Below are 26,392 nucleotides of genomic sequence, written 5' to 3'. Positions count from 1 at the left end.
CCCCCCTCTTCTTTTGCCCTCAGCATTCTGCTGCTACCATGTGTACACTTTATCCAGAACCTAGCCTCTTCTCTCAGCCTCCAGTGCTGAAACTCCACGTACAGGTACTTTTTTTCTAACACAGTTCTAAAATATACTTACTTAGACAACCTTTTTTTCCTCCTCCTCTGAACCTCAGATACAGAATTGAGTCTATCATTCTCCTTTATTTAATTTTGCTCCTGAATCTGGGCCCATTTCCTCCCTTTCATCATTGATATCCACTCCTAGTCTCCTTTCCTCTCAAGGCATCTATTTAAATATACTTGACATGTGCAATTGAATATTTATCCTGGTGACATGTACACATACATGTATTACTTTATAGGCAGCATTTTAGTTTTTAAGCTCTGCACTCAATACCATGTGTCTAAATCTAGGTGTGATGTCATAGGGGTCATTTCTTTTAGATGATGCATTGTATTCCCTGGTAGGCATTCACAGTGTCTGATTCATCTGCTTCCCCACATCTGACCTCTAGGCTCTAGGTCACCTTCCACTTCTGGTGGTGATAATGTCATGAATGCTGTTTTTGTACATGTCCATGGACGTGTCTGAGACCTGCTCAGATTCCTATACACAGGAGTAGATTTCTGGATCAGAGTAGTCATACCACACATTTGGTCACAGTGTGTGTTGGCTACCAGGTTCCTAGAACTTTTCTACAAGTTTTCTGAGATGTATCTACCCAGGGTACTTAATCTCAGTAACTTTTTCTCAGTTTTTTTCACAGAAGGACTGGCAGTTTAACAATCAGCTTCAGCCTCCACACATCCTATGGCTATTTTATCATCAGTCACCTTTTCCATCTACAGCTCCAAGAAAAACATACACAGCTAAGTAAGGACTGAATGAAAAAAAAAATTGGTGATCCCACAGTTTACTAAAATACCCCCAAAGATCATGCTTTGCCAGTAAGGGTTTAATTTTGTTAAGGGAGGACAATCATTGAAACAGAGAATTACAATACAGACACTAATATAAGGCATTCAAATAATCATACAATATTCCTATCTAACTTCCCTCTTAGGTTAATGTATATTACCTCTGTAAAATGTGAAATTCTAAAGCAGGGTCTAAGTCTGGTGTATGCATTTATATTATTTATCCTTCATATGGAAGCCATAATGGTGAAGGAAATGTTTACCAACATGATATATGCGGATATTTCTGGGCACAGAGAAAAAAAATGGATACTTCATCAGTTTTCAATTGTCTGTTCTAATGGAAAAAATGAGATACTCAGATCATGAGTCATTCCCTTTGTCAGCTTATTTGGGGGCTTGAAATCATCAGAAGACTTGGAACTAGAGAAACAGTCAGAGAAATTATAGCCGGGGGTTTTTTTTTTTTTTAACACATGAGGCGCTGAGGTGGGATGGTGGAGGGAGAACCTGGATATGAACAGCTCCTTTGTCCAGGCAATGATTTTCAGATCAGTGAGCGTTGACTGCGGTCTTGTTCTGGACAAGTACATTGCTAGTTGGCTTGCTTTTGCTTCTGGTGTTGGTTTCATTTATTTGGGCTGATTCTTTTCAGCAACGCCTCTCTCTATATTTTTTTCCCCCTTAAGTTTGGCTTACCTATTACCAAAAAGAAAATTATTCTTGTATAAAAGGAAATTGAATGTGTCTCCATCTTTTTTTCTCAATGGACTTACTCTAGCAAAGCAATTAAGTAGACGTTTATCAAAATCATCTGTCACTCTGCCTCCGTATTGTACTTCTCCAATCATGTACCGAACTGTGCTCCATGATACACCCTTTGTGAAAAATGAGAAAAGAATTACTCATTGTCAGTCCAAATGACTCTAGACATCTCAGGTCTTTCCACAGAGGAAAGTTCTAGAAAAGAAAGCTGTAATTAGAATGCCTTTAAAATTATTCATCATATTAATTTTGCTACTAAGTGACAGGAACTGCTATGATTTGTTCAAAGACAATTATACTGTACAAAACATTGGTGTATATACTGCTCATTGATTATTTAAAATAGGGGGAAAAGACTATGTTTCACTCGGTGGATGTAATCACCTATAACACACATTACAATAATACAAAGCAGTTACAGAAGCAAAAAGTCACATTTAGTGAAGGAGAAAACTCAAGTAATCAACACTTTATATGCTTTTCTAGTAATGTATTTTCCAAATCAGTATGAGAACAACTCAATTATTCATTTGCAAGATTTTCCTACAATGCAATCCTTTGCTGTCTCACCATGTGAGCTATAACTACACTGAAGTATTAATTTCCATAGCGCTATTATACTGTAATACATTTCAGATATTAATAGTTTTTAAATTTTTTATTAAAAAAAAAAACTCCAGTACATTTGGGATAGAAATAAGAATGCTTGACTTTTATTTGCTTTCTTTTGGTTAAAATTTCATTTTTCAGCTTCACTAATTTTCAAGGAACTATTTTAAGTTTTAACTATTATTTGTATAAAGCAGATGATAAATAATTACAGACTATGAATTCATTCATAGGATATAATTTTCCATTAAACTGTCATACTTTCAATTTAATATCATTTTGCAATTTAAGGGAAAATGATAATTTAATACTAGATTCCCCACTTGCCCAGGTAAAAATTTATCATGGTTCACCATCACCACAGTGATAGTCTCCTATCTATCAAGAGAGGAGAAAGCACACAATGTACAAAAAAGAAGAATGATGTAAAATCTACATAAAAGAGATCTATTATGAGAAGGAAGAGAGGGAAAAATAGTAGGAAACAGGCAATTAGTAAACCCTACTTTGCACCAAACCCTGTACTTTTTCACAAATGCTAACTCATGTATTCCTCACAGAAACTCTGGCTATTTTATAAATTAGGAAACTGATTCTAAGCTCATTAGCTTGTTCATGATCATAAAACAAACAAACAAACAAAAAGCCAGACTCTCAAACTTTTCTGTGTGAAGGAACTAGATTTGCCTTCTAAGTGTTGTGGCCTTGAGGAAGTCCCTTATTCTCTCTTGTCCATGACCTCATCAGTAAACTGGGGTTCACAGCGGTGGCTCTGGGCCCACCTCCCAGAGCTGTACGAATAAAAGGGAGACCCTGTACACACCAGCTCTTTGACAACTGTGACGTGCTGTACACTGGTCAGTGGCTGTTATGTGAAGCGATTGCCATTTATATGCATAAAGTACAATTTCAGTCATGATGTGACTGGAGGTGGAAAAGAAGTTTCACGTGGGTTGGGAGGTAACACTTTCACTTTTGAGGAAGCGAGTGAGGCGGTGGGGGAAAGGTTTGGTTTATGGTGTCTGTTCTCTCTAAGGGCAGGGTGACACTAGGATGTGATAGGGAGCGCAGTGGCATTTCTCAACGCACTGAATTTCTTCCCTAGTGGTCTGAAGGTGTGTGTCTACGTGAGGGAGAGAGGGTGGGGCAGGGGATGTGACAAAGGGCTGTGAGTGGTTGGGGCCACCCCAGCTCATGGGCACAGCGGTCCTTCTGGAGAAAGGTCGAGCTCCTCAGTACATCCATTGGCTATCATAGACCAAAAATGGCTGTGGAGGCTTGATTTAAGGATAGTGAGAAAAATAGACACACGTAACAGTCTCACTCACTTTTTTAATGTCACATTCATCAAGGTGATTCTGAATAAACTGAACACTGGCTGTAAAGTCAGCAGAATTGAATTCATAGGGAATATTCCATCCTAAAGGACCAAACTTGCGTCGTTCCTTAAAAACACGGAAAATATTGAGTGAGAGTTTAAAATTGTAGAAAGTTGGTTGCTTTATCGTTATTATTAAAACATAATATACAGTAAAATTATAGCATATCAACATAAGTGACACTGCCACGAGAGAATATTACTCATTAGTTTCACAGTCAGATGGTTTACAAGAACAAAGTGCCAGAAACTTGACAAACTGGAGTTCTCAGGTTGAAAAAGAAAGTTTAGATCTCCAATGCCAACGCAGAGCAGTATAGTGGGTGTTCAGGAAATGGCTGCCAAATGGATTCCTTTACTCTACATTGGACTTTCAAAGGTTCAAGTGTTAATTAAATGCAAGGGTATGACTTTTTGCTTTCAGGTTGAATGATTTAAATACTCAAGTGCATTAAAATTCCCGGCTAGTTTCCATTTGTAATTGTGCAGATTCAGATTTTGGAAACTAAAGATAACCACTGTAAAATGTGACAACATCTGTCTTACAACTTTCACATTTTTTTTCTTTGTTTACGCCTCTAAAACAGCGGCTGTTTCAAATTGCCAAATTACCCATAAATAATGAAACTGGGCTCAGATCAAGTGAGTCAATTGCCTTGATGTTCTGGGAACTGTTTCAGAGGTATGTAAGAGTTAGAACTTATATTTCTTGGCCCTGATCACCTAGCAAATCACATAGATGAGCAACTTTCCTTACCCCAGCACAGAAACAGTCTTGCAGAAGGTCCTGTGATTTCTTCATGCAAACTCCAAGGCTTTGACCACAGTGCCTGAGGTGAGGACCCAAATGGAGAACAGACTCCTTGTACATCGATGGGAAGACATACTTCTGCTTCTCTACCTCTAAATACCTGCTACTTTTTCTTTTTCCCTCCTGCCTTCCCAGTCCTATATGCATACACTCTCTCTCTCTCACATATACACACAGAGTTTTTTCACAGGTTATTCCAGTCCTTCCTTCTATGGTTACTCTGTAATAGATCCTGTTAATACCCCAATTACAAGAATCTAAGTGTATTTTAGCTGGACAAGTGCATGGACAGGTCAGAAAATAAATTCAGGGAAAAAAGAAGCTTTTAATTGCTGGTTTTCAGAATATGCTTTTAAAATATTAAGCAAACCATGATAAGTTCTGGCCTGGGGAGGTCAGGCTGAGGGCAAACAACTCTTTTAGATGTAAAATACTACCAGTTAGTCTAGATCTCTTTAGGTACAACTGTCAGGTAGCAGGCTTTGGTATGGTGAGACTACCACTCCCATTTCTTGGCTATGGGAGCAGGACAAGCAGCCCAAGAAGAGTCAACTAGATTTCTTCTCCTAGGAATCCACACTTAAGAATCAGAATTGCAGCCAGAGTTTGTCTGAATCAACACTTAAACTAGGGAGACACACAGCCTTCTACCTTGAATGGGAGTTGAGGAGCCTTGACAAGAGAGACACCTTGGTTTCATCCCTGGTTCTAGAAGAGGGGTGTGGTTCTTAAAGCTGTCAGCTACTTCTCATATATTTGTGCTTCTGGTCTCTGTATTCATACAAGCTTGATCTGCTTTTCTAGCTGTTTCATGTACTTTGTGTCGAAATACTTGGTACTACAACCAGATTTTTTTTTTTTAATTTTATGACAGTTTACAACTAGATTTTAAGCCCATTTTTGTCTCATTTTGCACTTGTGGGGCTAGAGGAAGGTTGGTGGGTTGCTTAATACACGTTAGTTCATTATTATCAGAGTGAAAAGCATGCTCCCCCTCAGCCGCTGGGGAGTCCATTTCAAGGCTGACACTGGGTTTTGAATTTCTTAAGTGAATCCCAGAAAATGTGAGGTGAGCACCTTCTTGGCCATTCTAGGAGCAAGATTTGGTTTGTGGGTTCTATGAGATATTAACATCAAAAAGCATCCATCTTTAACTCCTTTACTCCTTGGAATTTCTTCATCTTGGGGACTTCAAAGAAAAGAATGCTAACCACTTATTTGTGAAATTTAAATATGTCCCCATTTTCTTAAACAGAGAATCCAATCTAAAATAGTGTTATGAGATTTGGCCTAATTTTTAAAGTTTATACTGTTCAGTTAGACAGGAGACTGAATGAAGAATAATTCTTCCTTTCTAATTACTGATGCTGCCTAAATTGGCTCTATGGAAACACCCCTATTTATATGCACTGAGCAACTGCGATTTAGTTGCTCCTTAGAAGTGAGATGAAAAAAATGCACAAAATGAAGAATGATGTAAAAAATAAAAAAAAAGTGATCTTTGAAAATTGTTCCAATACTGAGATTTGCTTTACTTTGTCACTTGCCATCAAGTTTCCTTTAAAACATTCACTTTTAGATCAGTTCACTAAAATCTAGACTCTTTAGCTAACCTTGGGGGAGAAAATGAAAATCTTGGTGGGAGTGTTTTCTTCACAAATGTAGGCAATTCAGTTCCTCCTATTTTTTTTTTTTAACTTACTGAGTTCTCTAAATGACAAGAAAGTAAAAATCATACACCTGGATTATCACACTGGGATACCACGAGGATAGATCCAAAACTATCAGGACCTAAGAAATCACTGGAAGTGCAAAATAGACGCTTGGGTCAAACTCACTTAGAATATTGTATTTCTTCAGTACCATTAGTATTTTTGAAATGATAGGATGAGCCCTATGTGATACAATAGAAAACTATTCAAATGGGTGTATGTTCAAGAAATTTTAATCTACCTGAAAAAATAAGACTTAGAAATAAAGAACAGAGGGGGTGGAGGACAAAGAGGGGAGGTGCCCAGTGGTTTGTGTTTTATGGGGTTATAGCTGTGGGTGTGGTGTGATAAAAACCTATACCTGACATGGTATGCACCTATTCCCCAAATCATATACAGTGTTGTAAACAAATGTAACCCCCCCAAAAAAAGATAAAAAATAAATTAAAAGCAAAGGAAGGAAGGAAGCCTGATGGAAATAATCAGTCGGAGGCATCTGGGAAGAATGAAACTGAAACTGGTCTTTGGAAGGAAAAGAAAATGGACTTTCAGGCTTGGCGAAGGCTGTAAGCAAAGACTGGGATGCAAAGCTTATGAATGTTCCAGCAAGGAAGTCGCAGGTCCACTGCAGTAGTGAGCAGCTTCTGGGGAGGAGCAGAACTCCATGCTCACATGCAGTAATGAGTCAGGGAGGGAAGCAGGAAGATTCAAATGTCAGGATAAAAAGTTAGCATCCATGCCACATAAGGGCCTCGTGACATTAGAGAGTGATGATTTTAAGAAGCTTAGTCTACTCTTTGCTTATTTTTTTTTTTAAGATTTATTTATTTGTGCATACAGAACTGGGGTGCAGGCCAGAGGTGCAGGGACGGCGAGAGGCTTCACCAGAGACAGAGTGGGGAGCAGAACAGGCAGAAAGACGAAGTACACTGCTGAGGGTAGCAGCAGGCGGGTCAGGAGAGGTCTGCCATGCCATGTGGTCACCTCCGGGGCAGGTGGGGATCGAACTCATGTGGAAGTGGCCTTTAGCTTCTTAGTGCAGTGTTTTAACTTGCTGCACCACCAGGGAGGGCCCTCTTTGCTTATTTTAACCCACACAGTTCCTTCTTTCCTTTTATTCTGAAAATTAGACAAAACACAGCTACTAGGGAACTATGGACAACTTGGAAACTTCCCTAGAACACTGAGGAAAAGTTGTTAGAGTGAGTCATCATTTGACTGATGTCAAACCTAGTTCCAATTTTCTGTTAGATTCCATTTCCACCCAACAATTCTACCTCCCACAGCCCAGGGCAAACCACGTCAGTTGCACCTTCAAAACAAGGCTCCCTTTGAGGATCATGCCCTATTATTTTTTTAATAACTAGAGCTAGTATAAAATGAAAAAAAAATAATCCATATCAGACAATAGAACAGAAACCATAATTGGTAAAATAATTATGCAAAATGGCCAGAACCACTGGGAAACATGATGGAGCAATGTGCAAGATATTTTAAAACTTGCATCATATTATTGTAATTATTCTGAAGACATCTCAACTTTATGATCATGCCTCCCAGAGGCAAGAATTTTATACACACTATTAAATTTGAAGGGAGTGTTTGTCAAAACTCAAACTCAAGAAAGAAAATGAAAGGTAGGAGAAGGAACCAGTTTTCTGTATGAAGAATAGTGGAACTCTCTGGGTTCAGCTCATATGTCCATAACTATTTAACATGTAAATTATTTTAAGAGTCATGATAAAATGTTCAAGTTTGCAACTGCCACTACAGGCCCTCAGAGTTCCTAATCAATGATTTTTTTTACCAAAAAAAAAAAAATCAGAGTTATGTATAAGTATTTAAAAAATCCCAAATGTGGGTTGCAAAGTGAACCACACAGGTGATGGGGGAAACACAAACCACAAGAAGAATGTCCACATGACTAAAGGATTCCCCCCTTAGGGCAGTGACTGTTCGCCATTATTCTCAATCCTTGTCACTTATTGAACTCATTTGAGAAGCTTTTTTTTTTTTAAAAGATTTATTTATTTATGCATACAGAACTGGGGTACAGGCCAGAGGCAAGAGTGGTGAGAGGCTTTACCAGAGACAGAGTGGGGAGCAGAACAGGCCAACTGACAAAGTACACTGCTGAGAGGAGCAGCGGGCCATGTGGGTCACCTCTGGGGTGGGGATGGAACTCATGCTGAAGTGGCTTTAGCTTCTTGGTGCTGTACTTTAACCCGCTGTGCCACTAGGGAGGGCCCCCATTTTGGGAAGCTTTTAAAAACACTGAACACTCACATATACTATATCTATACCCTCTGCTCCCAGGGGTTCTGGGGCCAGGCAGTAGCTGAGAGTCAGTGCTTAGGACATTCAATATGAATGAGAAAAATCCAGAAAACATTACCCTGACACTCTGCAACAGGTGTAAGGAGCGGTGGGGGAGACTACAAATGTAACCATTGAGTTTCAAAAAGCCAAGACTTTCTAGGAAGACATATTCAAAAATAAAATGCTGAATGGTGAATGTGGGCTTACCCTGTAATACTGCATTAGAGGTTCTGGACAACTATCAAGAGATAATGTTAAGGTCAGAAAGGAGCTTCCCTGGAGAGGCATTTTGGAGGTGTTGAAATGTTGTCAGGGAGTAGTGGCCAAATGCAGGCGAGGCATCACCAGGTGCCGAAATGAAAGACTCCCTGGGGAGGGGGGAGGAGCAGCTGGCAAAGGCCATCACTAGGCCACAGTGGGAACACCACTGCTGCAGGCCTGTTCTGGCCTGCATGACGGGAAATTCTTTGAGGAAAGGAGAGGGAAGCCAGAAGTAGTATGGAGCAGAGCTTAGTATAGAATTGCTGTGAGCCTCTATGCAAGTTCCCAGACCACACCCAGGCCACCATCCTTTGGTTAAGCCTGCTCCCTTATCAACCACAAAACAAACCACACCTTTCTGGGGGGGCTGGGGGGTGGTGGTGCAGATTGTCCTTGAACAACCAGATCTACTCCTTCTTACAGAAGAGGCGGAGCATTCATTTTTGTTCTCTAGCAAAAGCAGGGTCTATATAATACACAGTGTCCCTGAGCCAGGGTGAGTTGGTGGCATAATGCCAAACCACAGTTCAATAGGTAGCTTTTGAGCACTAGGTTCTGCTTTCTTATGTGTGAGCTCCAAGAAGAACCCTTCCCTAGCTCTGAAACCTCAGATGAGGTGACATGAGTCAATTCCCTGTTCTTTTTTTCAGTTGCTGTAGGAATAAAAGTATACACATGATGTTCGTAGAAAGCAGAGGATACTTCTGTCACTTTGGAGGGATCGATTTACAAATTGGGTATTTAGTTCAGTGTCCAAGGTTAAGGAGATCTGGGGGAAATGTAGGGCACAAGCTATCAAGTCCTAGAGGCCCTGGATCTCACAAAGCAAGTGCATCTGAGCACAATGCAGATTCTGATGAGCAGGTCTTGGCTGGGACCTGAGGTCATCTCTTACAAGCTCCAAGCGATGAGGATGTTGTTGGCCCAAGACTGCAAGTCCTAAAAAATTCTGGATTTTTCTATCAAACTGGCACGCTCCTATCCAAGTAAAAGATTTAGGCAATATCACAGGAAACACTTCTGAAATTGGTGTGGAGAGAGGCAGGGGGAAATGCTTGTGCTAACTACATACATCCTTGTATTGCCACAGAACTAGATGGCAGAATGTGAGAAATGGAATAATCATGAAAGATGTTGAAGGATCATGTCCTTCTGCAGCTCAAATGGCAGGTTGGGAAACAAGAGGCCCTGCAACAACGTGAACCCCGAAGAAAGGGGAGGTTCCTTGTTTCTTGTCCCACCATAAGGATGGGTAGAGGTGGGCAAGAAGGGGAAGCTAAAAAAGACTGGGAAAAGGGAGAAGGAAGATGGCAACAAAGAGGAGAGTGAAGGAGGCACATGGAGCAGAGAGAGACATGTAAACAAGGAGCATGCTTGCTCCTGAGCCTTGAACTACTTCAAGGGACTTGGGACATCTGGAAGGAGACACTCGAAACAGACATGGGTGCAGCTGACAGTGGCAGCCTTTACTGTGACTTGCACTTTGATTTTGTGCTTTTCTTCTTGCTGCCCCCTTCTGCCACTTTCCTACGGGCCCCCACCAATGGCACCTTAGACTTGGGGCAGGCTTTTAGGCCTCAGTGGCGCTGTTTTGGAACCACCCCGTTTGGCTGGGAATTTACTCACCAGGGGATGGGTAACTTTCAGGTATTTCATGAGGAAACTACTTTAACTATATTCTTTCTCTTCTCTCTATTGCACATTACCTGTATTAAAGTTCTTTGCTATTTAAAGTCTTATGTGCTGAGAGTATCTTGTCTTTATGCAGTGAGTGGCAGAACCCATTTAGGGCAGGCAGGTTTGGGGCTTCAGGGGTCCCTTTCATTTTGCCCTCTAACAACATCAATTGGCCAGCCTCGTGAGCTCATTGAGCTCATGTATTTTACACTAAGCCGTGAAGATCAGATCTCCAGGGTCTCTGAAACACTTCTCTAGCACAGGAGGAAGAGATTTTAAGAGTCAACCTTTTCTCCTCATAGACAAGTCTTTGTTAGCATCAAAGACTTTGTCCACCCCTAGCAGTGGAGACTTTTCTCTGCTTTGACACACATGCATGTGCTGTCTAAGGCCAGTCCACTTTAGCCCCCTGACTGGACTGAGGTCCTGTTGCCCTTCTGTTTAGCACTTGGATAATGGCCCCTGAAGCACAGGTCACTGCTGTGACCATATGGGAAATACCCCAATCCTCTCCCCGTGTTGAACGTGGTGGAAGAGTTGAATCATCATTGCTGGGAACAGAATCATAAAATACATTATTTGTGAATTTGGGAATTAAATAACAGAGTTAAAGCAATATTTGTAGTAGCGTGTGATAAGGTCTAGCAAAAAGAACAATTCCCAGATAAGAATGTATGAAATAGGCTTCGGTGGCTTGAAAGCTATAATTTACAATCCAAAGGCCACAATGGAATTTAGTAAAAATAACCACCCACAAAGTTTTTAACCCCATGTTAACTCTCTCAGGGGTGGGGGCAGATAAATTCCCTCTCTGCTAGGCAGCCCGGAATCTGTTAAAGTGTTAAGGGCACGGAACTTGAGGACAAATATTCCCCATATTTTCTGGGGTGAGCACCAAATGGGCCCCCCAGCTTAGGACAGGGAGGGGGAAGTCCAGGGGGCACTCTACAGGCCCTCTGGGTGCAGCTGAAGTTTGACTCTAGGGGCAAGCTAGCTGATTCATCTTGTTCTCAGTCCAGCAAAGGGAGAAAGAAATGCACGAAGAGGTTAAAGGAGATTCTTTATCTCCTTGTGAAATCAAGGATGTTAAAATGAAGTTGCTCTGAAATAGATAACAAAATACAAAATTCAAATATAGAACCAAACAAAATAAAGAAGTCCCATAGGCAAGCTGCTGGGTGGCCATAAAGATGTTAAATGTCCATATTCCACATTACTATGGAAGTAATTAGAGCAAATAGCAAACAGCCTGGGCCATGCAGGTCACCACAGTGATTCTCCTTCTCCACTTCTGCTCTCCTCCACTAGGGAGGGAAAGAGTCAGAACAGCCAGGCCTCTGAGGCAGGAGGCAGGGCTTGTTCCCAGATCTAGTGAATCTATCCTCTCCCAGTCCCCATTTCCTCATCTTGAAAATGGTGAAATCCTACCTTGAAATGTAGGTGTATGACACCAATGTCATACTGTGTATGGATGTAACATTCTCAGTCAGTATAGGCCGTTTCAAGAACCGTGCTTCTATCTAAATTAATGTTTGTCCTTCCCACAAATATTTACTGAGCACTGGCAATGGCCCAGATGACAGAGAGACTGACGGTCACCCTGGGGGCAAAATCGTTGCCCTCTGGGGGTCTTACACTCTGTTGGTGGGAGCGGGTCAGGGCCGGAGGAACTGATAGAACAGAAATAAATGAATCCTGTGCTTGGTGGGGAAAGCCCTGGAGGAGCAAAAAAGAAAGCAGGGTAAGGCTGGCAGGGTGCCCGGGGTGAGCATCCTCTCGGACTATGTCACTGCATCCTGTGACGCCAGACGGGCTCCCAACTTACCTGCACGGTGGAGTGGAGAAAAGCCACCGTGTACAGCATGGGTTTCCACATCGGCAGGTTACTGATATCCAGAAGATCTTGGTTAATTCCCGCAAAAGTCCTTTTCAAACCCGCTCGCACACCTTGGGGTGGTTCATTAGTGAATTTGAGAGAAGTCTGTGGTAAAAAGCAAACAGCTGTTCTGTTTCTATAAATTATTTTAAAGGGTAAAATAGACATTACAACACATCATAGAACAATGTGCTTATAGTATATAAAATGTGGGCTAGAATTCAGTGCCCTGTACACTGATGACATTGATCAGAGCTGAAACCCAATGACATATCACCAAGTCTCTCTAACTCTCTGATGGAAATAGCTGCCTCTTGACTGCGATGATTCTAATCAAGATTTTGACAATGATAGTATAGGATTTTGCAACACAGATTCTCCTGGATCAAAATGCCTTACTATGTTTCCATCTTTCACTAACGTCAATTATTCTACCTTTGTTGGTATAATTCTCAAGGAAACGCCACTTATCTTGCAGTAACAAACCTGAAGCAATGTAATTGGAAATCGATCATGGGGCTCGGTAGTTATCCACACTCGAAAAGAGTCATCACTGGCTTCGGTAACACTTAATGTCTCTAGCAATTCTTCCATGAATTCCAGGCCAAGGTGACAATTTTGCAGTAATACCCAACCACCCTGAATTCAAAAACATTTCACATTAGTTCCTTGAAACGTTTGGCTACAATTTTAATAAAACAAAATGCACATATATATATATATTTAAATTTTGCTTAGGGCCAATACTCTGTTCTGGGCACACATTTTTTTTTTTTTTTAAAGATTTATTTATTTATTCATACAGAACTGGGGTACAGGCCAGAGGCTCAGGGACGGTGAGAGGCTTCACCAAAGACAGAGTGGGGAGCAGAACAGGCAGATTGACGAAGTACACTGCTGAGGGGAGCAGCGGGCGGGTCAGGAGAGGTCTGGCTCGCCATGTGGTCTCCTCCGGGGCAGGCGGCAGGCGGGAATTGAACTCATGCGGAAGTGGCTTCAGATTCTCAGTGCTGTGCTTTAACCCGCTGCGCCACCAGGGAGGGCCGTGGGCACACATTTTTAATAAAATTATTATATGTCAGTGTAGTCATTTCTTCTGCCACAGGTACAAACTTACTCCTTGGAACTGAGTGCGCTCCAAACGATTGTACTTTGCTACCCCCCGCTCAGACGGGAGCAGAAATGAAAACTTGAAGTCAAACTCAGTACAGTGTGTGCACCATCTAGTGGTGTGAATGGGTATTTTGGAGTAGGTGCCAAAATCAGAACTGATTTAGCCACTAACCAGGTCCTCCAGTTACAGAGTTACACCTTATGTCAAAACAAGTGGAGACAATACATTTGGTGACATTTACTATAATACTCAATCTTATTCTATGTCATCACTTTCTCCATACATTCCTGAAGCCATGAAACTTATTAAATGCATCTAAATACTTGATAAAAACTACCTTTAACAATGAAAGATACAAAACCATCACTGGCCCATGAGAACATCATTTTTTTGGCTAGACAGCATTTTTATATCCTTGGATAGCGAGAGCAGAAAAATATATAGCTACATAGTATTGTGGGCAATAGATACATAGTATGGCTTATACAGTATCCTTCCACTTTAAGAGAAATTGCAATTCCAATAAGCTTAAATAGCAAAGGGGATGGGGCTCCACAGGAAGGTGCATTTCACAGTTTATCTAAGTCATCACAGACCCAGTGCCTGTATGGCTTCCTACTCTGCACTCCACATTATCAACTTTATCCTAAACCTGGTGTCTCTCAGGTGGCAATGTGTATTCAAGGTTGTTTTTTTTTTTTTTTTTTCTTCCAGATAAGTCACTACTACAAATATTGAGCTCATCTTGAGAAACAGAACTTGGAAACTATAAAAGTTAGTATTCCAAAGAAGGTTATTGTGAACATAGTATTTAATTTTAAAAGTTTCTCACTTGCGGAAACTAAAAAAATTCTTAATATAAGAGTTAGATCACTCAATAGAGAGAATCATTTGATCTGAGTAAAAATAATTATATATAATTGCTTTGATAGAGTTAAATTAAATATAAATGTTATTGAATTTAATTAAGTGATAAAGATTAGGCACTTGAGAATTAATGACTAGTTTGAAAGTTTGATGACCCAGAGTTTTAGCCCATTAACCTTCTCCAGCCATTAATTTTCAGGAGAAAGCTACACCAAAGTTGCTACAGACATCATGAGATCAAAAGCTTAAAAATAAACCAAGATCTTATTTTTATAAATGGTGCAATTTCTTATTATAGCTGAAATTGCTATCTAGCAGGCATTTCTAGAAAATTAATGTTCTGTGTATTTATTAGGTGTGATGGAGAACATTTCTCAAACGTTCCATCTACTTGCAATCTTCAATAAAACCCATTATCAATATTTAAACATAACATCCTCAAATATTTCTTATTTGCCTGAAACTGTCCGTTAAGGAAAAATAAGTCAACTTTGACCAAAAATTGAAATTTAACTGTCTCAATCTGTCGCGTCATAAGTGCTACCTATTAATATTGATCATGAATTTCCCAGACGGCTAAAGCTGCATCTTTAAAAACCAGAAAGTATGCCTGCCAGATTGTCAAAAGAAATATTTAGTGAAAATAAAATGCAACATATACTATAGAAAGAGAACTCACTTTTTGTGAGGATGTCAACAAACTAGGTTGAGGTTTAAAATACACTAGCAATTAAAGGCTGAATACGTAGACACAAACAAATACAAAAATTGTGGTGGAGCATCACAGGGGTGTGTGTCCCCCAACAGCAGTGTCAGAGGTAGACCTGATGGCCAGTGGAGTAAGGTGGCCCTCAGGAACTGGCCCCTGGCTGCCTACCTGCTGCATGGACATCTGGATGAGTTTCCGAGCATGCACCTCCTGTCCCTGTCCCATGGAGACAGTCCTACATTCTGCAACAGAAAAGAAGTTTCACCACGGTAAAACATAGAATTTTGTAACAGGATTGGGATTACAAACAGGATTGTAACAAAAATGAATCTGGGTGGTCATAGTTTCCTTCCCTCCCTCAAGGCTTCTACGAAAGAGCTTTTGTTATTTAAACAGTTGTAGGCTTTGGTGTGTTGATGAGAGAAATGAATGGGGCTGAGAGAGGGAGGCCCAATTTGGAAAGGCCAAGACAAGCAGAGACACAAGGTAGCTTTGGCCTCTTAGGGAGTTTGGGGGTAAAGACTGAGGGTAGGAGAGGCAGCTACTATACTGTCATAAGAACTTGGGGAAGGGCCTCCCTGGTTGCACAAGGGGTTAAGTATCAGCGTTATGCAGTATGAGCTTGATCCCTGGCTGGGGACCTGACTCACACTTTCAGACCTCTCTTGACCCACCTGCTGCTCCCCTCAGCAGTGTACCTCACCAATCTGCCTGTTCTGCTCCCCACTCTGTCTCTGGTGAATCCTCTCACCACCCCCTGCACCTCTGGCCTTCACTCTTGTTCTTGTATGTATAAAGAACAGTTATTTAACAAGGCTGGATATTCCCCACACCCCACAATTCTCTCTGCTAGGGGGCCCAGATACCATTAGTAGGGGTATAGAAGAACACCCTCTATAACCTACAAAAGGAGAAGAAAGCAGAAATGGGTCTTGAATGGGAGGAGTTTCTGATGCTAAGGAGCAGGGTGTGGGGGAGGGGGTGTGTAGGTTTGACAGGGACAAAAATTATTAAAATGTGATTAGGAGACACAGCCTCTCCTTCTAACCCTTTAGAAATACATCTTCTGAAAGGAAGAACTATTTTTTTGTTCAGGCATTCCGATCTTTTTTTTTTTTTCAATCAGGTCAATAGTCATGCCCCTTCTTTTATCCCTGATTTTACTAATCTTAGTCTTCTCTTCTTTTTTCTTGGCCAGTCAAGCTAAGATTTGTCTTTTTTTTCTTTTTATCTTTTCAAACAAGACAATTTTGGTTTCCTGATGCTCTGTAATTTTTCTATTCACTATTTCATAACGTACATATAATTTTTAATATAAGTAAGTCTATTGTCCCTCAGTTGAAGCCCTTGGGGCCAGAAATATTTCAGAAATCAGAAATTTCCAGGTTTCAGAAATGCAATATTCTCTATGCTACATAATACATGACAGATTTATATTCATAAAGATGGGGATAAATGAGGAGGATAAGAAACTACCTATCTATTCAAGTCAGCTTTTGCCACTAAATGATTTTGTGGCAAGCTTTCTAGCAGCAGACCATTTTGAATGGTGAAACAAGAGTGACTGACTGACTGTGGATTGTGCATATTAAAAAGATCAGAACCAAGCTCTCTAGGGAGGGATGCTAATGATCTTCCTGTTCCTCTTTTTACTTGCCTATATTATCTCTGACATATTATGTAATTAGAAATAAAAAAAGTTTTTTTTTAAATAAAGAAGAAAAGAAGACACAAATCTAATTTGGAAAGATATGGAGAGACTAAAGTTTCTCAGATACAATCAATGGACCAAAAATACTCCCCAGTCCCTCAGGCCCCACCCATCCCACCTATTACCTGCACCAGCACCACTGACATTTGGAACCCTCTGCCCTACCCACCCTTATCCTCACTGGTGCTTTTATCTATGGTGTTCTGGCCAGCTGTTTTGGACTCTGGGATGAAGATTTTAAAAATCTTAGGCACACCAATAGTGTCAAACTATTCAATGTACTTTTTAAATTCTTGTATAGCTTAATTGAGACTGTTTAAAACTTGAATCAACCTAGAATTTCCTTTGAGTTTAATGTCAGGTAAAATTCTTATGTTCTTCTAGAGTTAACCTGCTCTCCTAATACTGCTTATTGACTAATCCATTTTTCCTCTACTGATTTGAAATGTGAAGCTCACCATAGAGCAAGCTATCATATATGCTAAAATCTAATCTGGGACCTTCCATTTGGCTCCATTGATCTGTTTATCTATCCCGTGCCCGCTTCACACTGATTAAATTATTGCCATTTGATAAAGCTTTGAAAGTCTGATGGTACCAGTTCCCATTATTCTTTTTCTTTTTCAAGCTCGCTTAGCTATTTCTGTCCATTTATTTTTCTAGATGATCTAAGAACCCTCAATGATACAATTAGAAAAAAATACTGCTGGAATTTCAGTTAGACTTGCATTCAATTTATGGATTAATTTAGAGACTACTGACGTCTTTACCAATATTGAATATTTATACTGGGGATGTGATTTAACTCTCCATTTATTTGATACTATTTTTTGTCTCTAAAAAAATTATAGTTTCTTTTAATAAGTATTTTAAAAATAATTTCTTGGTTTTATTTTTATCTCTGTAGTGAGTGGGATTTTCACATTTTATTTTACAAAAGGTGCCACTGACTTTTTTAATGTATTTATTTTGTGATCAGCCACCTTTCTGAACTAACTTGTTAAATCTAACGGTTTTTTCAGTTGATTCATTTGTGATGTTTTTGTTAGAGGATGATACTGTCCAAGACCAATAATGATCTTTGTCCTTCCTCTCCAGTAGTTACATCTTTTATGTATGATTCTTTCGATACATTAACTATATCGTCTGCAACAACTGTAAATAACGGGTGATGCAGACATCTCTATCTTAGTCTGACTTTAATGGACATGTCTCCAGTTGTTTGCCATTAAATATGATGCTGATGTTTGCAGTTCATATTCATTACCATATATATAAGATATTCTCTTACTTCAGCTTTCCAAGAGTCAAATACAAATGTTGAATTTTTACAAAATGACTTTTTAGCATCGATCAAGATAATCAGGTGATAGCTTAAGGGCATCTTTCACTTATGCTGATGAGATTTCTTTACACTCTGACACATTTCTACTAGGTCAAAGCACATTGTTATTTCTTTGCATGTCATTTTTTTAATGTTGTATTGCTGCATTCAATTCTTCTTGCTTGCCACTTAGTTAAAATCCACATCCACACACACACACACACACACACAGAGATCTATCTATTTATATACACAAACGTATTGTAAGTAGGATCAATCTGTGTTTTTTTTTTTTTTATGCAGCTAAGAGCATGGTGACTTTTTTTCATCAGGAGAATGTTATCCCCTTAAAATAAAAAGGGAAATATATCTTATATTCTCTATGTTTTGAAATGGAAGTATGTGAAGATTTTAATGGACATACCAAAAAAAAAAAAAATTCATTCCCAGGGCCTTTGTTTTGCTAATAATATTAAAACTTCTAATTTTTCTCATCTCAATTGTTAATCTACTCAGGTTTTTCTACCTGATGTGAGAAAACCTTATTTTTTAAAATAAATATTAATTTATTTATGCATACAGAACTGGGTTACAAGCTAGAGGTGCAGGGGCGGTGAAAGGATTCACCAGATATAGAGTGGGAAGCAGAATAGGCAGATAGATTGAAATACCCTACTGAGGGGAACAGCAGGCAAGACAGGAGAGGTCTGCTGCACCATGTGGGTCAGCTCCCTGGCAGGGATCAAACTCGTGCTGTAGTAGCTGAAGAGAGTTTCACAGTGTTGTGTGCTTTCACTTGCTATGCCACTAGGGAGGGCCCTGTTCTGAGAAAAATTGGTAAATTTGTATTTCTCTACAAACTTTTAACTTTAATGAGATGATCTAGTTTATTACCATAATTATATACCATTCTCTTATTTACATTTCTTCATCTGTCTGTGTTGCTATATTTACTTTCTGCTTCCTACTTTCATATATTTATGGTTTTGCATTTTTTTTCTTTGCTCTCCTTTGTTTTGGATTCTGTTTTAAAAGCCCTCCTTCTCCTTTTTCTCTTTCAGCCAGGCTTGCTTTAGATCCATCTGCATTCTTCTCCTCCTTGAAGAAGCAACCAATGCTTTTGCACAAAATTCACCCACTTTGAATCTCTCCCTGCTGAACCTAATAGGTACTGAGAGTACCCACAGTTCAAAGTTTTCCTTTTTCTCTTTACCTACAAAAACCTATTAAATTTCACCCCATTTTCAAGTTACCTTCAGTAACTTGTCAATTCATCAAATAAATAAAAAAAGAAGGAACGTTAAAGACCACTGAAGTGGAATTCAAAAAGCCCCAGATAAGTACTAAATAAAATCTGTCACCTACTAACTCTGGTCTGTGTGTGTGTGTGTGTGTGTGTGTGCATGTGTATGTGTGTAGGAGAACTGGAATGTAGGCCAGAGGAATGGGGGTGAGAGGATTCACCAGAGACAGAGTGGGGAGCAGAACAGGTAGACTGACTGAAGTACACTACTGAGGGGAGCAGCGGGCAGGTCAGGAGAGGTCTGCCGCGCCATGCGGGGTCAGCTTGCTGGGCAGACTGACTACAGGGTGTAATAGTGATAACCCTGAGGCTACTAAGGAGGCCCTAACTCTCTGATGTGATCTCTAGACTGTAGTTTCCCCCAGTTGCAAAATAAGGTAGCTGGATTTCAAGATTTCCAGAATCCCATTCACCATGTGCATTCTATATCACAATACCTACTATCCAAAATAATATTTTTTCTAGCTAAGTGTAGGCTAATGTGTTATTTTAGCTACATAATCACTTCATTGTTTTGGCTATTTTGGGAATTCTGTTTTTCTGGCTTTGGAAGCATGCTGTATTTTGTTGTTTTGTTTTTTTAAAATATATTCATCCCATCATCCTTCATTTTTGTAAAATGTATGGTTTCCCTGTGAAATTCCCACCACCAATGGACCATCACTGCGCAGTATGAATAGGATGAGACTTCTCAACATTTTAAAAAGTGATTTAGCAAAAGAGTTCTTTATAAAATTTACTGGTTCTTTCCTATCATAAGTCTACTTTGTTTCCTATCATAAGTCTACTCTTAACAAAGTAACCAATAGAAAAATTAAAGTAGCAGTAAGAAAAGGAAATCACCAAATTGCCAAACAGAGCAGTATGATCACACAATTCTGGTCTTTAGTCAATGTCATAATTATAATTCTTCTCAAAAAAGGCCTTGGTTTTTAAAGATTCTTTCTAAACCCTTGTCCTCAACAGTAGCATTATTTTGAAGTAACATTTGAAATGATAACTTTGGTGGAAACCCCCTACTTCCCCTTCTAAACAAAGCCCCCCATCCCAGCAACACATATATAGTTTCTGTTACAAAATCATCTCCATGGTAACAGTTCCTTGATCAGCCAGACAAGAGCATATGACCAAAGTTAGGCCAGTGAATTTCTTCCCTGGTTATCTGGACTTGGGACCGAGGGAGTAGGATAGTTTCCTTGGGTGTGCTGAACTTACCATCCCTGTAAGCAGTGAACCCAAGAACAACCACAGGCCATGAATTATGCCATAAGGTGGCTGGTTTGTGGCAGGAAAGCAATAAAGAACCTATATGCAGAGAGAGGGCGCTGGAGAAAGCCACTGAGGAAGATATCCAAGAGAGAGATTTGCAAACAAGAAGTCTGGAAGGGAGACACCATTCTTGGACAACTGCAGATGACTAGTATGCTGTAAATACTAGAACAAAACAGCCTATTTTAAAAGATGGTTGATGAAACTTAGCCATGTTGGCAATGACCCACAGAACCTGGGAACACCTTGCATTGGCACGGTGTTTAGACAGAAGAAAATGACCATTCGAACAAGGATCCATATAAAATGCACATGAACAGAGCTAAAATGAGATAAAAAAGAATGAGTAAACATAGATCTCGCTAATGGTTTACCATAACTTCTTAGAACACGGGGCATGTGGCAAATACTTAATTGAAGATTTCATATCATGTTTATGTTTCTTTTCCAAGGACAGGTATAGTGAGTCGCAATCAGTCTTTTTTTAATGCTCTTAATACAAAACTGAATGAATTAGTCAGCAAGGCTTAGACATACAGATCAGAACCCAGAGGTCATGCCAGTAACACTCAGATCTCCAGAGTCTGAAGGGCAGACAGACAGTGCTCCTAAAGCGTCATCTCCATAAAATGGTGGCTCAACCTCAGCAAATTGTGCTCTAGTCCCTGTCTTTCAGTCCCCCTGTCTCCGACATTGCTCTCACTATTTCTCCCTCTGAGGTCACTTTCCTTCTAGTTCTCACCATCTCACCTGGCATATTTTTCGTCTTTAGATCTTACTCAAAATTCCGTCAATGCGATGCTTTCCTCAGTACTCCATGCAGTCTGAGCAGCTCTGCATCTTACAACCAAGCAGCCTGTGTAACTCCAGAACAGTAGGTGTTACTCTGTCTGTAGCTACATTTGCATGTCTGTCTTTTCCAGCTTTGGTATATTCCTTTCTGTACTCCCTGAATCTAGCACACTGCCTGAGCTAGTGCTAAGTGAATGAAAGCATGAATGAATGAATGTTTAATTATGAAGCATTACAGTATGGTTATAGTTTTTCAGTTTTTTGACAAATAGACTTTGTCATAATTGTACATAGACATGGCAATAAAATTCACTCCTGTGTGACTTCACACGCTCACTCATCTGCTATGCATACAGTATGGGAATCTGCTTACATCTTTTACAAAATGGTATGTGTTGGATGATTACATCCCTCTCTGAACAAAGATCTCTATGTGACAAATCTCAGAGATCTGAAAGGGGGAAAAGAAGAAAGTTTAATATTTTTCCTAACTCTGTTTTAAAGGTATAGTGTAAGGATCAATTATGAAATTATAAAAGGCAAAATTTCAAGCCAAAATGTGAAGGTTTAGCTAAAATCCCATAGATTGCTGATCATACCCAGCTTCAGTTTCTTGGCCAAGGCATCGATTTGAATGGTGGGATCAGACCCCATGGACAGGAAACATATGAGGGGTGTTCGAGTATCACTTTCTTCCCAGGTTTTCTCCAGGTTTAAGATAACTGGTTCTGTGTACTTTTCCTCCAAAGAATCTGCGATGTATTTTCTTGCTTGAAAAACAGTGCGATCTGGGCACCAGGACCTAAAAATGAATACAAGTTACAGGGAAAAAATCCAGTGTGTTAATTTCTTATTCAAAGCACATAAAGTACACATTTAATTAGCAAAGGACTAAAAGCTAATTCTCCCTTATGCAGATCTCTCTGAGAGGGGTGGCAGGGCTTTCTATTCCTGCAGGCGTGCAAATTTAATCATAGGGTCTTGAGGCCAGGGGCTGGCAAGGAGTAGAGCAGAGTCAGTTCTGTTGTCTCTCTGGAAGGGAACGTCAACGTCAGCTGGTCTAAGTGTCTCATTTTCAGAAGCAGCAGCAATTATTCTGATGATTTTGTTTCACTTTTATTTTTAAAGATTTATTTATTTATGCATACAGAACTGGGGTACAGGCCAGAGGTGCAGGGATGGTGAGAGGATTCCCCAGAGACAGAGCGGGGAGCAGAATAGGCAGATTGATAAGTACACTGCTGAGGGGAGCAGCCGGTGAGACAGGAGAGGTCTGCCGCACCATGTGGGTCAGCTCCCTGACCGGGGCTGAACTCACGCTAAGTGGCTTAGGCTAGATTCATAATGCTGTGCTTTAACCCACTGTGCCACCAGGGAGGGCCCAATAAATAAATCTTAAAGAAAAAAAAGAAAAGACTGCTCCAAAATAACCAGCAAGGTAGTCAGGTGGTGTTCTTATCTCTCTACGTTTTTCTGCTTTGCCCACTAATCTCAATCTCAATCTCTCTCCCCTTCTCATACACTTACACACACACATGCGTACACACATACACATACCACCTCACAGATCTCCCAACAAAGAAGTCTTGTTTGAGCTGCAGGATATTAATAAAGTATAAAAAGTAAGAAGAGAGGGTGATGTTTTTCCTTAATAACCATTTCAAACTTTTGCTTCCATTGTAATAGCATCTAATATAATTTAATAGTGCAATATTCTTGGCTTTGTTTTTCTCAGACGAAACTGAATTTCAGCTTATATAAACTAATTGCCTTGTAACTTTCTGAAGTAAATTCAACAGTAAATGATTCACTCAACAGTAAACGATGAACACAGTAAATAATGAAAACATATTTTTCTTTCTCTCTCTCTTTTTGCTAAAAGCACTATCATTAATACACTGTCAAAATATGTCATTCCCTGCCACCATCTCCATTTTTGTTTGCTTGTCAAGGCCTGAAGAATTGCCACCCCAAACTGCAATTTGGAAGCACATACAGTTCTTCTAATATGGGGACATAGTGAAGCAAACTCAGAGAGGTAAGATCTGTAATTTGACAATATGATGAGTGACGCTTCTAGATCTGTTAATGTGCAGTCTCACCTGATAAGTAAAAGTTTCCGGCAGGTGTCTAGTGAGTCATTATATCCATCTGGGATAATTTCCTCTTCTGGAGCATCTTTATCAAACCAGCTTTTCCATCCCTTCTCATTACGAGATATCTAAGATAAAAGGAAAAGTAGGCAATTGGTGGATATTGGGGAAGATTCTCAGTATCTTTGGCAGGTCACTTTTTATAGGCAGCTAATTTTTCAAACATAAGCACAACTTTGCATTTTTCTTCTGAATCAATGACTTAATGTGGGCACCACTTTATCAGTTTTCCAATGATGTTCTATATTATTCAATAAAATCTGGACCATATATCAATTACATTAAATGACTGGACAAGAAGAAATATAGACCAGAACTTCTCCATCTCGTTTTGGCTCAGGTTATTCTGTGCCCGTAGTAGGGGCAAGGGAGGGGAGTGCCCTGTACAGTGTAGGATGGTTTACAGCACCTAAGGCCTGTGTGCCCTAGATTCCAGTAGCACTGCCCCCCACAACTCTTTATAATAAAAATGTCTCCAGACATTGCCAGGGGTCTCCGAAGTATGGCACTGAAGTTGCCTCTGGTTCTGAATCACTAACCAAAGTAAATCTCTAAATGTTGACCCCTATATAGATGATGATAGGTGACAAAAAAATTAATATTTAAATTTCCTAGTGCTCCCTCTGCCTTGAGAGCTTAAACCTTGGAATGGAAGACATCACTCCAAGAGCTGGTTTCAAGCTTCTGTTCTTTCCAAAACTTGGAGAAAACTACAGGTTTTCATGGGCGTTAAAAGGCATCCCAGGCCCTAAATCTAAGTAATGGTCATTCTTTAAGTAATGGTGATAATGTCCCCTAATACCCCCAGGGTCCTGATTGACTTTAGTTCCACAAACCAAGATGACACATACTGAAAAAGGCTTGTTCTGGACATCTTAGGGAAAGCCCATTTGAACATCCTGGGAGGCAAGGATCCTAGAGCACCATGCTCAATGACCATCATTTTCTATCTCAACTCTTCATACAAATTATGCTCCTGCAAAGTTGTCTTTATATTTTTATTGTAAAGTTGAATCATACAGTTGCACTAGATGGGTTTATTGTTTGAAACACTCCATAGTATCTTATTTGGTAAAATGTGCATAGCTACTGGGGGAAAAAAAAAGATATTTCTTTAAAAAAGATCCTCCCTGAGGCCCACACACTGTCAAAACTAATTACAAAACCTATCCTGGTGAGCCTGACTTCAGTTCCTCAGCAATGATCAGGCTGGATTGTTTAGATAGTGTTTATAAGCAAGTTTTGGAAAGCACAGTAAGTGCTATCAGCTAGTCACAGACGCTTATCTAGCAGACACTATCTGCCAGACCCAAAGATTGTACGTCTGTTATCCTTGCTTTTTATTGAGGCATTGAGAGAGGGTAAATAAATTTCCAAAGCCCACACCATATAAACAATTCATCATATTAGTATGCCAACAGAATGCAAATTAACACCAAAGCAACTGCTGTGTAACACAGCTGGCTCCAACTTGATCCTTGCGACACTAAGAGATGGAGGAGCTGGTCTCTCTGATGGCCTCCTTTGATAGTGTCAGTACTATCAAGCTATCGCCAGCCACTGCAGCCTGAGTTTTATCCCCATCCATGGAGGTGGCCCACATGGCACAGCAGTGTGGGTCCTATCTCTCCTGCTGCTCCCCTCAGCAGTGCATTTCAGTCACTCTGCCTGTTCTGCTCCCCATGCTATCTCTGGTGAATCCTCTCACCCCTGCACCTCTGGCCTACACCCCAGTTCACTGATGCATAAATAAATAAAAATATATCTTTAAAAAAAAAAAAAAGATGGAGGAGCCTTTCTGGAACATTCCACAATTGCCAGTTCTCTCCTTAAGACTGCAGTGGTTTTCTCCCTGCTTGGCTGCCCCCCAAAGATTCTACCTGGCATATGACTTGGGGGGCCTGGGTGCAGCCCCACCTTACTGCACTTCTGTCCGTTACCCAAAGTGACCCCTGTAGGACTCCTCCATATTAGCTAGGAGGCACCAGGAGAAAAGAGGGTGGCTGTTCTTAGCCTATACTGGCCTTCTACCTGCTAATTTGGACTTCACCACAAAAGAGCTTCTGGGGTGAAATGCACATGTGGCAGGCATGGGATGACTTCCAGGCCCTTGGTGCCCACTTCCACTCTTCTCACCTGTTCCTGGGCCTCCTGTTAACATACATCTCCTCCAGATGCCAAGGCCAGGGCAGTTGCTAATCAAGGCAATTTCTGCCTCAGTTCCTAATTCCCACTCAGTGGGAGACTGATCTTTCTATTTCCTCCCTTCCTTTCTACAGACTAGGAAGTCGGCCTCCTGATGGCAGGGCCTCACAGAACTACTGGACATTGCTTAGGACAACTGTTCTCCTATCTGGCCCACTCAATAGAGCAAGAGAGTGTAGAGGCATGGCTCAGGATGTCAGAGAGAGAGAGCATGAGGTCAAATCTCAGATTTGCCATTTACGAGCTCTACTCTTGAGTAAGTAGTGCTCAGCCTCCTTGAACCTCAGTTTTCTCATCTAGAAAGCAGAATCGATAATACCATGCACAGTTATTCTTACAAAGTACATCACTCACAGTAAGCAGATTCTGCACCATGAGAGCTTAAAATCCAATGATGGGGCAATGAAGAACACATACCCTTATGTCTCTGCAACCCAGGGGTTGACTGATTTTTTTAAAAAAGATTTATCTATTTATGCATACAGAACTGGGGTATAGGCCAGAGTGTAGGGGTGGTGAGAAGACTCACCAGAGACAGAGTGGGGAGCAGAACAGGTAGATTCATGAAGTACACTGCTGAGGGGAGCAGCGGGCAGGTCAGGAGAGGTCTGCTG

General features: G+C 40.3%; 1 protein-coding gene across 1 annotated transcript in view; it reads right to left on the bottom strand.

Moving 5' to 3' along the window:
* Positions 1 to 26,392, bottom strand: part of DNAH8 (dynein, axonemal, heavy chain 8) — a 296,367-nt gene that overhangs the window by 45,148 nt on the left and 224,827 nt on the right. The window contains exons 80-86 of the mRNA XM_004673443.2: positions 23,523 to 23,641; positions 22,020 to 22,222; positions 15,190 to 15,263; positions 12,818 to 12,970; positions 12,281 to 12,436; positions 3,626 to 3,742; positions 1,700 to 1,801 (exon numbers count right to left, since the gene is read on the bottom strand). Of these exons, the coding sequence (XP_004673500.1) occupies positions 1,700 to 1,801; positions 3,626 to 3,742; positions 12,281 to 12,436; positions 12,818 to 12,970; positions 15,190 to 15,263; positions 22,020 to 22,222; positions 23,523 to 23,641 (924 nt within the window). The remainder of the gene's footprint in view (positions 1 to 1,699; positions 1,802 to 3,625; positions 3,743 to 12,280; positions 12,437 to 12,817; positions 12,971 to 15,189; positions 15,264 to 22,019; positions 22,223 to 23,522; positions 23,642 to 26,392) is intronic.

The sequence above is a fragment of the Condylura cristata genome, unplaced genomic scaffold (genome assembly GCF_000260355.1).
Source record: "Condylura cristata isolate star-nosed mole 26May11 unplaced genomic scaffold, ConCri1.0 scaffold00001, whole genome shotgun sequence".
Lineage (NCBI taxonomy): Eukaryota > Metazoa > Chordata > Mammalia > Eulipotyphla > Talpidae > Condylura > Condylura cristata.
The sequence above is the reverse complement of the archived record's forward strand: the minus strand, read 5'-3'. Positions and strand labels throughout refer to the sequence as shown.